General features: G+C 39.5%; 1 protein-coding gene across 2 annotated transcripts in view; it reads right to left on the reverse strand.

The window, feature by feature from the left end:
- Positions 1–682: 682 nt before the first annotated feature.
- LOC130914353 (mannosyl-oligosaccharide 1,2-alpha-mannosidase IA-like) overlaps positions 683–14826 on the reverse strand; it is a 390270-nt gene continuing 376126 nt past the window's right edge. The window contains exons 9-12 of one of the 2 annotated variants that reach the window (XM_057833457.1): positions 12856–13075; positions 12302–12474; positions 5287–5402; positions 683–1887 (exon numbers count right to left, since the gene is read on the reverse strand). In XM_057833457.1, the coding sequence (XP_057689440.1) occupies positions 1737–1887; positions 5287–5402; positions 12302–12474; positions 12856–13075 (660 nt within the window). In that variant the 3' untranslated portion in view covers positions 683–1736. The remainder of the gene's footprint in view (positions 1888–5286; positions 5403–12301; positions 12475–12855; positions 13076–14826) is intronic. The other variant, XM_057833456.1, reaches the window with a different exon arrangement.

Below are 14826 nucleotides of genomic sequence, written 5' to 3' on the forward strand. Positions count from 1 at the left end.
GTAACCTTTGTTACCGTGGTCCCATCTCTCTGTAGGTCATTCACTAGGTCCCCCCGTGTGGTTCTGGGATTTTGGCTCACTGTTCTTGTTATCATTTTGACGCCACGGGGTGATATCTTGCATGGAGTCCCAGATCGAGGGAGATTATCAGTGGTCTTGTATGGCTTCCATTTTCTAATAATTGCTCTCACAGTTGATTTCCTTAGACCAAGCGTTTTACCTATTGCAGGTTCAATCTTCCCAGCCTGGTGCAGGTCTACAATTTTGTCTCTGGTGTCCTTCGACAGCTCTTTGGTCTTGGCCATAGCGGAGTTTGGAGTGTGACTGACTGAAGTTGTGGACAGGTGTCTTTTATACCGATAATGAGTTAAAACAGGTGCCATTAATACAGGTAGCGAGTGGTGCCTCGTTAGAAGAAGTTAGAACTCTGACAGCCAGAAATCTTGCTTGTTTGTAGTGGACCAAATACTTATTTTCCACTCTAATTTGGAAATAATTCTTTAAAAATCAAACAATGTGAGTTTCTGTTTTTTTTTTCTCCACATTCTCTCTCATGGTTGAGGTTTGCCCATGTTGACAATTACAGGCCTCTCAATATTTTCAAGTAGGAGCACTTGCACAATTGGAGGTTGACTAAATACTTATTTGCCCCACTGTATATTATGTCTCTATAAGTGGAAATGAATCTATGATTGTAATTTCGTGCCTCCACCTATTTTCTAAGTGGGTAAACTTGCAAAATCACAAGGGGTACAAATGCTTTTGCTTCTCACTGTATATTGTAAAGTGGGTAGTTATGGAACATTTTGGGTTTATGGTGTGCCGCGAGATTTTTTTCCAATGTAAAAGTGTGCCGGAACCCAGAAAAGGTTGAAAAACACTGTCTTAAATAATCAAAAGCTGCAGCCCTAAATAATAGTAATAAAGACTTCCAATCACTCAGTTCAATGTGGCTGACAAAAACACCAACACATTTCTTGTTTAAAGGTACAAAGTTGCACAGCTCTTTATTTTGTCTATTAAATCAATATTGGAAAATACTCAACAACCAAAGTTAAACCAAACATTAAGTCATAAGAATTCAAATATCCGCAAAAAGTCGACTTAAATCTTAATACTTTTGAGTTTGTAAAGTTAGTTTTTCTTCCATTTTTTCTTACGGAAACACCTGAGGGAAGCAAATCAACAGAAACGGGAAAAAAAATGATATTCTTATGTACAACTTTTGCTAAAACCAACAAAAATTACCAGAAACAGAACAGGAACGGGAAAACGCATTTATATTGTGAGCTCCCAAAAAAAGCCAACCCCCAGAAGATAAGCGTTCATTTTTCTGATATTTTTTTTGTTCTTTTTTAAAACAATGGTCCCAGGATGCATAAGACACTTTCCTGACGTAGTTAAGAACGTTTCAGCGAGAAACATGACATCAACGGCATATTTTGCCCCACTCAGTACTTCTTACAATTGTATGCTTACGATCAACCGCAGGAGAAGAAAGAAAACCTTTGGTCAGCGACGCGAAATCATTCCTTTAAAAAAACTCAGAAGTGGTTTTCTCGACAACGTGGATCCCCTTTTCCTCACAGAGGAAAGAAAAAGTGTCCGCCAAAAGTTTCGTCTTGATTGTCCGTCAAATTAAAAAGAATAGAAGATAGAATATACAATCACGGCGTGAAAAAAAACGCGACGTCCTTTACTGGAAAGGAACTCCGTCCCTCGGAGGGTCTCGGCGATCATCCGGAGAGCTTCGTCTTGTCTTGCGCGACGGACGACGGGTCCTGTAGGCAGCTCTTGCGGACCACGGGAAGAGGGTGAGCCTCCGTGTTGAAGACCCAGTCCTCCGGGGGTAGCAGGTCGTCGTCCGAGAACAGCAAGAAGAGATATCTGAAAAGACAAAAAAACTCATAAGGGACAAGCAACAGCTAGAAAAAGCTTCATTTTCAGATATCACAATTCACAACCATATTGTACCAACAATTCTTGGACCCTTTTAAAATTCAAATTTAATGCTTTTTAAAGGGAACCACGAATAGAAAGACTTGTCGTTCTAAGATAAAACGATGACTATGAGTAAAACAATTTGATATTAAAACCTCTTGATATTTTTGTTTTTATACAATTTGTAAAATTAATTTAACTACCGCAACTAGAGATGTCCCGATCCGATATTTGGATCGGATCGGACGCCGATATGGGCAAAAAAATCCGCATCGGTATCGGATCGGAACACAGGAAGACTTCCGATCCAGTTTTTTTTTAAAGGTCCGGTCCAGGTTTTCCAGCGCACCGACTTACATAAACCATTCCAGTTTTTGCTTCGGTTTCCCTAAAATCCGGTCCGCATTTTACGGCACACCTTCAACACACTACATTTGCATTACCGTCTCCCAATTTACCGAGAGACTTTATTGGTAAAAATGCCAGCTGTGTGGGATCATTTCACCTTAAAGGACGACAAAGACGAAGAGGCAGAGAGCAACATATGCCACAATAAAGTCAAGCGTAGTGGTAAAGCTGTAAGAAGTTTTAATGCAACCAACCTAATCAAGCATTTAGCGAAATACCACCACAAACAATATGAGGAGTATGTTAAGAAAACCGAAGACAAAATGAAAGGTCCTACGCAACTAACACCGGCAGAAACTTTTGCTATGCGTGACAAACTGGCACTCGACAGTCCCAAAGCCCAGGGAATAACAAGAGTCATTGCCGAAGAATTCATTCTGGATGACGAGCCATTATCTCACGTGAGTAAAGACGCACCATCCAACACGCGATTCGGCCGCTGAAGATTCGAGAATGATTCACAAACATCCAAATTCCGAATATTGAAATATGTCAAGTAAAGCGGAACTAATACACAGCGCGGTCTTTGGGACGCAATGCGCAAAGTAAAGATAACTTGTCTTAGACCCGGGTAATGCCAATGCTCAACTCACGGCTTTAGCTCAACTCATGCCGCTGGATAAAAAACACAAGAACACCTGACTTCTGCTGACAGCCGCAATAAACTACGTTAACGTCGTTGATGCTACACGACAGACTGCGTTAGCAACATTTAAGTATGGAAAACTAAACGGCCGCCATCTTAAAGCAGGAGACTTCCCTAGGAGGCTGTTGTGAACCTTCCAAGCGAACCTAATTAACTTTTTATCTAAAATACTCCTAAATCGGCAAAATCTTGACTTGAATCTATCTTCAAAACAGTTTTAAAAGTTTCACATGTTGAAAGTAGACAGAAGGGAAATTATGGAATAACGGGAGCAATTTTAACAACTTTAACAGTTGATTCGCAAAATTAAATGAATTGAATGTAGTTTAAAGCTGCTGATACAGAATGGGGACTTGAGTACTTTATTTACTGTTTTAAAATGTTAACTTGATACTGAAATAGTCGTTTATTTAAACCTGAGAGGCTTTTTATACAATTTTTGTAACTAATGCACGAAACATTAAAAGCATCTAATAGCTTGGGGGATTTGTGGGATTTTCCACTGAGGTGTGTTTTGCTTTTTTAAGACAGTTTACAATATTATTTGCACGTTTTACTGACTGACTATGCCATTTCTGTTTGTTATTTATAATGTTTTGTGTTTGTCACTGAATAAACAGGTCAGTTTCTTGTTACCAACCCTTGTGTGTTATTCTAACTCACCTAATTCAGCTGGCTAGTTGTTATCAAGGGTACTAAAACCTTTTTCAACATGAGTCTGACAACTAAGTAAGGAGGCTAAATAACTTTAAACCTTAACACATGCTCATATAGGTCGGTATCGGTATCGGCCAGTATCGGTATCGGATCGGAAGTGCAAAACAATATCGGTATCGGATCGGAAGTGCAAAAACCTGGATCGGGACATCCCTAACCGCAACTATCGCACTATTAGGCGCACCTCACTATAAGCTGCCCCCACCAAATTTGACACCAAAATGACATTTGTTCATAGATTGTTCATCCGCACTGGACTACAAGCCACAGCTCTCCTTGTAGTATTATGGGATATCTACACCAAAATACAGTGGGGCAAATAATTATTTAGTCTAACTGTGCAAGTTCTCCAACTTGACAATATTAGAGAGGCCTGTAATTGTCAACATGGGTAAACCTCAACCATGAGAGACAGAATGTGGAACCCCCCCCCCCCCCCCCCCCCCCCCGAAAATCACATCGTTTGATTTTTAAAGAATGTATTAGCAAATCATGGTGGAAAATAATTATTTGGTCTATATGGTAAATGGTAAATGGTGTTATATTTATATAGCGCTTTTCCACCCAAAAGTTCATTTCAATACTTTGTTATGTACCCTTTGTTGGCAATAACGGAGGCCAAACGTTTTCTGTAACTCTTCACAAGCTTTTCACACACTGTTGCTGGTATTTTGGCCCATTCATCCATGCAGATCTCCTCTAGAGCAGTGATGTTTTGCGGCTGTCGTTGGGCAACACGGACTTTCAACTCCCTCCTCACCCCGTGGCGTCAAAATGAGAACAAGAACGGTGAGCAAAAATCCCAGAACCACACGGGGGGACGTAGTGAATGACCTACAGAGAGCTGGGACCACAATAACAAAGGCTACTATCAGTAACACAATGCGCCGCCAGGGACTCAAATCCTGCACTGCCAGACGTGTCCCCCTACTGAAGAAAGTACACGTCCAGGCCCGTCTGCGGTTCGCTAGAGAGCATTTGGATGATCCAGAAGAGGACTGGGAGAATGTGTTATGGTCAGATGAAACCAAAATAGAACTTTTTGGTAGAAACACAGGTTCTCTTGTTTGGAGGAAAAAGAATACCGAATTGAATACTGAATTCTCCCAGTCCAGCCCAACCGCGTCATCACCCCCAGCGTGCATTGCGCGCTTAAAACATGGCTCCCTCCCGCAGATCAAAACATGTACAAAATATTATAGATTTTTAAATAAATGGCTATAATATATGTGTTTCCAATATATTTTAGTAAAAGAGAACAATTGTGGCTTATTCGAGACTACAAGTCTTTAGGTCCAAGATTCCCTTTAAATGTCATTTATTGTGAATATGTGACGGACACTATGACGCATTTTCGTCTCGTCAGGCAAAAACTGGCATTCGTTTTATGTTTTAGTCACCCAAGACATGTTTTTAGCTCGTTATCATCTGTTATCGAGAAAAGTATTCCATGAAATATTTTTGTGATAGACATCGTTCACGAAAACAACAACAATCGGAACAGTATCCACATTGGCCGATACAACACAAAGGAACCGGAATCAACAGCAAAAGCAACACTACTACCAACTTACTTGAGCGTCTCCGACAGGAAAAAGCTCTGCTGCATGTTGTCATGGCTGTCGGTCAGCGTGTAAACATCGCGAATCCCCGAAAAGCCAGCTTCCACTCTGCAGTGCCGCTCCAGCGCCTGAAAGCAAGATGGCAAATCAAAACGTATAGATTTAATGACTTCACCTACCGGCCTGCGCCCTAATTAACCGACACCTTGGTGCGTTAATTCTCCGTGATGGCAACTAATTAAAGACCCGATCGGGCCTTTTGACTAAATTCAAGTGAAATCCATCATGTTAACCCTCTGCTCTGGATGACAACTAATGTACATTATTAATAATTGCCTCGTGTCACCTAAGGCTTTAATGTGCACGACAGCGTGTAGCGTTACTTCTAGGGGGTAATTAGGGATGTTAATTGAGTTTAGCGTGAAAGGTGAGTAGTTCATTAGATGTTGGTTTAAAAAACCACTGACATAATCTGTGATAACTTTTTACATTTGCTGTGGAATATCACATTCATGTTCAAGGCATGACATATTTTAAAGTGTTAACATTTCAAAGATAACTCTTAAAAAAAGGAACCTTTATGTACCATAATATGTTTTAACTAAAGATATATATATATATATATATATATATTAGGGCTGTCAAAATTATCGCGTTAACGCGCGGTAATTAATTTTTAAAATTAATCACGTTAAAATATTTGACGCAATTAACGCACATGTCCTGCTCAGACAGTATTCTGCCTTTTGGTAAGTTTTACAGCAAGGCTTTTTGTGCTGCAGCACAACAGCGAACTCTTGTGGTCGCTTTGCGACATGGTTTAGTTTTTTCTTGCCAGTTCATATGGCTGCACGACGTCTCGGGCTGACGCCTACGTTGTAATGTTGCGCTTATATGATCCTTGGACAAGATTTGTCCGTAAGTATGGTTGTTGTAAAGAATGTACATATTATGTTAGTAAGCGAAATGTTCTATTTTTTGTATGAGACGCTTTTTGTTTATGTTTAGTGAACCTGTATAGCGTGCTAAGCTAACGTTGTTGCTAATGCAATGCTTGTGTACTTTTTTTTTTTTTTGTAGTTTTATGACGGTCTAAAGAGGACAATGGTTTGAGGCTATTTTATTAATAAATCAGATGAAAAAGGAAGAAGTCTGATTATTAAGGTGTCGTTCACTAGCTGTCTAGCTTTGGAAAAAGTAGACGCTTCGGAGTGAGGACAGCATAGACAGATTTAAATGACAGTAGAGTGAAATGCCCACTACAGTCCTTATGTACCGTATGTTGAATGTACAGTGGGGAGAACAAGTATTTGATACACTGCCAATGGATTTTCCCATTGGCAGTGTATCAAATACTTGTTCTCCCCACTGTATATATCCATCTTGTGTCTTATCTTTCCATTACAACAATTTATTTTACAGAATATATATAATTTACAGAAAAATATGGCATATTTTATGGTGGTTTGAATTGCGATTAATTGCGATTAATTACGATTAATTAATTTTTAAGCTGTAATTAACTCGATTAAAAATTTTAATCGTTTGACAGCCCTTATATATATATATATATATATACTTATATGTCCCGATCGATCGGGTCCGATCACGTCATTTTCAAAGTATCGGAATCGGCAAAAAAAATATCGGACATGCCTTTTTTAAATATATATATTTTTTTTAATTAAATCGTTTTCTAATTGTATTTAACGTTACAGACATAATGTCTTACACTCATCCAGAGTCTTTAGTTTTGGCTTAAAGTAGGGCTATCAAATGTATCGCGTTAATGGCGGTAATTAATTTTTAAAAAATTAATCACGTTATAATATTTAATTAACGCATGCGCTGCACGATTCACTCAAGCATCATCACATTCAATCTATAATGGCGCCGTTTTACCTAAATAGAGAGATAAAAGGCAGCGTAAAATGAGTAGAGTGAATTTTGGCAGTCTTTGGTGCCTTTTTTTAGTTGGCTAAAGCCTTAAAATCCCTCTCTCAACAATGAGAAATATCGTGGGAAGCAATGTGGGGAAGAAAGGTAGTAGTTGATCTTTTTCTTAACACCCTATGTTATTTCCCAACGCAGAGAAGATATATCAATTGGTGCCACTACGCAGTCATGGTTCCACTTCCCATCATGCATTTGGGCAGAACAGTTAAATGGCTACAGTATCATTTACTGAAAGCTCAACAAATAAACTAGATGGCAATATTTAGTCACAATATACAAAGTCACATTAATCCTTTAAGTATTACCAGTCTTTCTCTCAGTGGATCCCTCTCACAGAAAGAATATTAATAATGTAAATGCCATCTTGGGGATTTATTGTCATAATAAACAAATACAGTACTTATGTACTGTATGTTGAATTTATATATTCGTCCGAGTTTTATTCATTTTTTTCTTAATGCATTGCCAAAATGTATATGATCGGGAAAAATTTTCGGGAATGATTGGAATTGAATCGGGAGCAAAAAAAAAGCAATCGGATCAGGAAATATCGGGATCGGCAGATACTCAAACTAAAACGATCGGGATCGGATCGGGAGCAAAAAAACATGATCGGAACAACCCTAGTTTTAACATACATTTTTTGAGAGTTATTCTTATAAATACGTACATTTTCTGGTTTTACGTCCTTGTTACAAAATTCACAAGAATAATTGTAAATATATTTAATTTTGTAAAGTTTCTGACAATTATTACTTTAGGTGGGAATATTGGGGCACCTAACAATTTGATTACGATTCAGAGGCTACCATTCGATTATAGTTATTAGCCCCTTTTAATGTTTCGTACAAAAATTGTACAAAAGTCCTGTCGGTCTTAAATAAACTACTATTTCAGTATCAAGTTAACAGTTCAAAACAGTAAATAAAATACTCAAGTCCCCATTCTGTAACAGCAGCTTTAAACTACATTCAATTAATTTAATGTTGTGAATCAACCGTTAAAGTTGTTAAAATTGCTCCTGTTATGCCATAATTTCCCTTATGTCTACTTTCGACATGTGAACGTTTTCAAACTGTTTCATCATTTAAAGATGGATTCAAGTCAAGATTCTGCAGATTTAAGAGTATTTTAGATAAAAAGTTAATTAGGTTCGCTGGGAAGGTTCATTACAAGAGAGCCTTCCTGAGAAGTCTACTGCTTTAAGATGGCGGCTGTTTACCTTCGCCGGCAAGTCTGTCATTTCGCATTTAGAATTCTATACATGAGCTAATGCCGCCGAGCCTGTCATTTCGCATCTAGTTTTATATACATGTGATATATACCGTAGCATTATGTGGGCGTAGTTTGTAGCGGCTGTCGGCCGCAGTCAGGTATTATTGGTTATTTATCTAGTGGCATGAGTTGAGCATGATGTTTAATCTCGGTCCAATCCTCATTGCGTCCCGAAGACTGCGCTGACTGTGTTTTAGTTCAGCTTTACTTGGCATACTTCAGTAATTGGAATTTGGATGTGTGAATCATTCTCGAATCTTACACGGCCCACTCGCGAATAATCTAAGAATCGGAAATTTCTCACACCTCTAATTATTACAAAATTATGGTTATAAAAATTTCAGGTTACAGTGATCCCTCATTTTTCGTGGTTAATGGGAAAATTGAAAATCCGCGAAGTAGAGGCAGAGCTTATTTACATTAAAAAAATGTGTGTGTTCAATGTATTCATTCAGAATACACTCAATGGAAAGAGATACAGGTAGTCCCCGGGTTACATTTTTTTTTCTTTGTAAGGGGCGTAAATATTAAATGGACAGTACTTATATAGCACATTTATCTACATGGTTACCATGCCCAAAGCGCTTTACATTAGCACACATTTACCCTTTCACGAACACATACCAATGGTGCTGCTGCCATATAAGGCGCTGCCAACCCATTTGGGGCAAATTAGGGTTCAGTGCCTTGCCCAAGGGCACTTCAACAGTCGGCAATCGTAGCCGGGAATTGAACTGCTCACCCTTCGGTCCATGGACAACTCCAGCTACCAACTGCCAACTCGTCTGCCGACTCTGAGCATTGATGGCAAGTACGGTATATTATTTATCATTTAATTTGTTATTTATTAAATCTAAATGGTTGATCTTTACAGTAATTGCAATGCATATCTGGTATTTCATTTTACTACAGTATATTTGCGGTCCGCTTTCCTTTGTTGCACTCGGGCTTGTTTGACGTCCCGCCAGCGCTATTTTCCTTTAGTTTCGAGCGCTGCTTTCACATTGGGAAGCAGGGGTGGATGCCAGTTACCATTTTAAGAAGGCAGAGAAACAGTAAACAGCACGGGCTTGGCGAGACCTACCCCTCCACGCCCAGTTAGCTCGCTATTAGCCCGCTAGCTTATTAATAAGCGTTCGCTTTAACCGCTGGACCGGTGCCACTAATAGCTGCTGTTTTCCTTGTTGAATTGCCCAAGATCTGGACCGTATTTCCCTTATTGTGCAGCCATTGAAGTATGTTTTCCATCCATCCATCCATCCATCCATACATACATAAATTGTTACTTTGCAATCAAAAGCTCTATTTGTCTTGTTATCTTATTTTGTAAAAGGGAAACATTATTCAGATGTTTGGGATGTAACTAAAGCAAAAAATAGCTGTGTATAAGTCAGTTATGTTTGAAATTTATGCTTTCACAAAAAGCTCAATTTTTCCGTTTTTTTCATCAGAAATTGGAAAATTGCTCAAACTAAGCTATTTTCTAATGTTGATTTCTAAAGATTGGAAAAAGCTATGAACTAACTTTTTATTCTGCTGAAAGAAGAGAGTCTAATCTTTCTTTTGGTGGGTTACATGTTTATATAGCAATAGAAAAGAATTTTCTGTGGGCCTTGCAAAATCAGTCAAATTCCAGTAAAACGGCCGGGAGCGAAGGGCCTTGCTCCAGTGAAAATGGCTGGGAGTGAATTAGTTCATGACACCTGTCATAAGCATTCATTAATGCTCATGGTAGTGTCATGCAGGGGTCGCGTTAACCGAATATTTTCCGTCGTTGATCGGTTTTTTAAAACGATGGAAAAAACTGAAGTCCATCCGTCATTTTGACAGGTTGCAATTCACACCCCAGACCACAGGGTGGCGAGTGAGCATATTAATTAGCTATTGTCTCTCTTGATGCATGACGTCGTTGGCCTTACTCGGAAAAATGTCAAGGCAACTGAGTGTTTGCCTGGCACGGCAGTATTTTTCAAACACTGAGAGAAAAGTCTGGGACACAGCCTCTTGAGTAGGTACAAAATAAATCGACAAATCAGGTTTATTTGCGTGACGTGTTCTTCACGAGCAACGTCACTCTTGCGCGCCGAAAGTCGTCTCTATATTAACACGGATGGCGACGGGAGAGCCGAGAATATGTTCCAATCCGCGGTAAATTCAGCTTTAAATGAGCTAAAACACATCGACACGAGTCTGACAACAGTCTGTCTCGCGCTAGCCATGTTGAATAAACTCCGTTCTCCTTGTATGTTTACTTCTGCACGCAAATCCCTAGTCCTGCCCTCGTCGCTTTGCTAACGGCACGTCTGCCCGTCGCTGATTGGTGCACTCCGCTGTCTGTTTGCTTCTTGTTAAGCTTGTTCGGATGGAACATTAATTAAAAATGAATGAAAACTAAATACTATTGAATATGTCATTATCATTTTAAAAATGTAAGTGACGGGTAAAAATAGATTATGACCGGATTTTTATCACACTGTCAGTCAAAATGACAGACAACGAAAAAGTCTAGCGCAACCTCTGGTGTCATGTCATAATTATGGCGGTCTTTTGGCAGTCTTATGATGCCACTATGGAAAAAAAAAAAAAAAAAAGGAGCGGTTTATATTCCGAAAATTATGGTAGTCACTTGACAGTAGTTACTAATAGTTTTGTCCGCATTCTTAGAAGGCTATATACGTCACATTCATTTTTAATATGACTGACAATAGCAGTGAATGAGCTAAATCATTTTTTGGGATATTAATTTTTAGGGTTGTTCCGATCATGTTTTTTTGCTCCCGATCGTTTTAGTTTGAGTATCTGCCGATCCCGATATTTCCCGATCGATTGCTATTTTTTTTTTTTGCTCCCGATTCAATTCCAATCATTCCCGATAATTTTTCCCGGTCATATACATTTTGGCAATGCATTAAGGAAAAAATGAATAAAACTCGGACGAATATATACATTCAACATACAGTACATAAGTACTGTATTTGTTTATTATGACAATAAATCCTCAAGATGGCATTTACATTATTAACATTCTTTCTGTGAGAGGAAGACTTGTGACTTTGTATATTGTGACTAAATATTGCCATCTAGTGTATTTGTTGAGCTTTCAGTAAATGATGTAGCCATGCCCAAATGCATGATGGGAAGTGGAACCATGACTGTGCGTAGTGCTACCAATTGATATATCTTCTCTGCGTTGGGAATTAACGTAAGGTGTTAAGATAAAGATCAATTGCTGCCTTGCTTCCCCACATTGCGTCCCATGATATTTCTAATCGTAGGGAGAGGGATTTTAAGGCTTTAGCCAAATAAAACAAGGCTTCAAAGGCTGCCAAAATTCACTCTACTCATTCTACGCTGCGTTTTAGCTCTCTATATAGATTAAATGGCTATATAGGTAAAACGGCGCCATTACAGATTGAGCGCGACAATGCGTGGGTGGGTCTTGCAGCGCATGCTTTAATTGCGTTAAATATTTTAACGTGATACATTTTTAAAAAAATTAATTACCACAGTTATGGGGATAAATTTGATAACCCTACCTTAAGCTGAAACTAAAGACTCTGGATGAGTGTAACATATTATGCTTGTAACGTTAAATACAATTAGAAAACGATTTAATAATTAAAAAAAAAAAAAAAAAATATATATATATATATATATATATATATATATATATATATATATATTTAAAAAAGGCATGGCCGATATTTTTTTGCCGATTCCGATACTTTGAAAATGACGTGATCGATCGGGACAGCTCTACTAATTTTTGAACAAATACTATTTTCTGTGTATTTACCTCGACAGCCTCCCATCCCCAATCCCTGTACTTTGGGTCGTGGGTGAGCCTCCACATGTACATGTAGCTCTCAATGACTTCAGGTCTGAGAATGTAGTATCTGTCGCTCAGCCGGGTCGCCGTAGCCTCGGCGCCGCTGTCGAACCGGAACGCTTCGGGTCCCAGTTTGGTGGCTGAGAGGAAAGAATAATTGAATTGTTAAATGTTTAAATGTTTCATCATCAAGTAAGGATGTAAAAAATGACAAAGTTTGAAGGAGAATATTAAAAACAAGCATTTATCTGTCAAACGTTTTCCAATCACAGCGTGTAAAACGATGCCGATGTTTTTTAAATTAAAAGAAATCTTCAAAAGTGTCATAACATTGATTTTTTTTTTCCCTCTTTATAAAGTACGTCAGGAGCGAAGCCTTTCATTTGAGTCACTCAAGTGTCGCTTAAGCACACTTGAATTATTCTACTCTACTCAATATATGCCGAGGACGCTCGTGTTCGAGGGCCGACTCGGCACGAAACGAAACTTTTATTGAGTTTGGCTTCGAGCGGCGTTCTCACCCGAGCGGTCGTAGCTCTCGTGGCAGGTACGCGTGACTTCGGCGGCCAGGTCCAAGTAGTGCTGACGTTTGTCAGGTGCGCCGTCGTCGGCGCCGATGCCAATCATGCCCCCGGAGAAGCAGGCTAGGTGGCCCATTTTGTGGTCCAGGATGCCCCCTCGCCACTCCGCCATGTAGGTCAGGCCACCGGGCGACTTCTGAACAAGGTTGTTTTCGATGGCCTGGCGGAAAATACACATGCTTAACAACGTGTACATAAAAAAATAAATAAATAAACATACAATCCATTGTTTCCCCTAAGCTGCGCGCATGCGTAATAGTGCACGTGCGCACAAGAAAATCTATGCAGCTCACAAAATAAAATTCAATGGAAACGTATAGAATTGACAATAAAGCAAACTTTGACTTTGACTTTGATTGTAGCTCACAGGACACTACAGCTAGTGTTCAACAAGCTCATAAATTCGGTGCCTTTCAAGTTAGCGCCCCCAAGTTTCTCTGGCAAGATCAAAGCTTTCAAAGCTGTCACTCATCGTTAACTTTAACAAGCAGCTGCTCGGTGAGCAAGAAAAGCAGCTGGAGGGAGAGATAGTGGTTGTGCGAGCATGACACAGAGAAACAAATATATAAATATTTTTTAAATAAAAACCCATACTGGATCTTTTTCACCTGGTTGTGATCCTCTGGAAAATGGGGCGATCGGCCCGATTTCCGATCATGTGATCAGATCGGGACATAACTAATTATTTAGCTTAATTGGAGGTATGACAGTGTCCTAAACTTCAAGAAAGCACATTTATCCAGGTTTCCTTGGCCGTGACATGTGCGTCTCCGATCTCCAAAACAGCACGCTATCACTTCTCAAGCAGTTCTGCTATAGGACACGTTCAGAGTTTGCCACAAAATGCTCACTGCCACCAGCAACGCACCCTGCCAAGGTGTTTAAGAATCGGAACTGTGCGAAATTTCTCGAGCCTCTGGGGTTTGGAAGATTTTTGCGTACTGGTGATGAGGCACCATATTTTATTTCTGCCTCATCGCAAAAAAAAAAATAATAATACATTGGGAAAATGTATAAAAAGTAGTGGCGTGCAAAATTTCTGATTCTTAGATTATTCGCGATTCGGCCGTGAAAGATTCGAGAACAATTCACAAACATCCAAATGCCGATTGTATAACTCATTTGCTTCCAAAAACGTATAAATACGTTCTATTTTTAATTGCTTCAGTGTGCCGAAAATGTATTTTTACGTCTTTTTTTTTTTTTTTTTTTTACAAGAGGCATCTATAGGTTCCGATCCATTTAAAATATAATGCACAAAGCTCAAAACCCATTTTAAAGCAATAAAACTGGCCACTGGAGGTCAGTAGCGCATTTGGTAAGAGCTCATCTCGGGCCAAGAAAGGAAGTGAAGAAAAATAGTCAGGAAACTTCCGTTTCCTGACTATTTTTCACCCTGGGGTGTCAAAATGATAACAGGAACAATGAGCAAAAATCCCAGAACCACACGGGGCGACCTAGTGAATGACCTACGGAGAGCTGGGACCACAGTAACAAAGGCAACTATCAGTATAACAATGCGCCGCCAGGGACTCTAAATCCTGCACTGCCAGACGTGTCCCCCAGCTGAAGCCAGTACACGTCCAGGCCCGTCTGCGGTTCGCTAGAAAGCATTTGGATGATCCAGAAGAGGGCTGGGAGAATGTGTTATGGTCAGATGAAATCAAAATAGAACTTTTTGGTAGAAACACAGGATCTCGTGTTTGGAGGAGAAGGAATACTGAATTGCATCCGAAGAACACAATACCCACTGTGAAGCATGGGGGTGGAAACATCATGCTTTGGGGCTGTTTTTCTGCAAAGGGACCAGGACGACTGATCTGTGTAAAGGAAAGAATGAATGGGGCCATGTATGGAGAGATTTTGAGTGAAAATCTCCTTCCATCAGCAAGGGCATTGAAGATGAGACGT

Source organism: Corythoichthys intestinalis, chromosome 4 (assembly GCF_030265065.1).
Source record: "Corythoichthys intestinalis isolate RoL2023-P3 chromosome 4, ASM3026506v1, whole genome shotgun sequence".
Taxonomy (NCBI): domain Eukaryota; kingdom Metazoa; phylum Chordata; class Actinopteri; order Syngnathiformes; family Syngnathidae; genus Corythoichthys; species Corythoichthys intestinalis.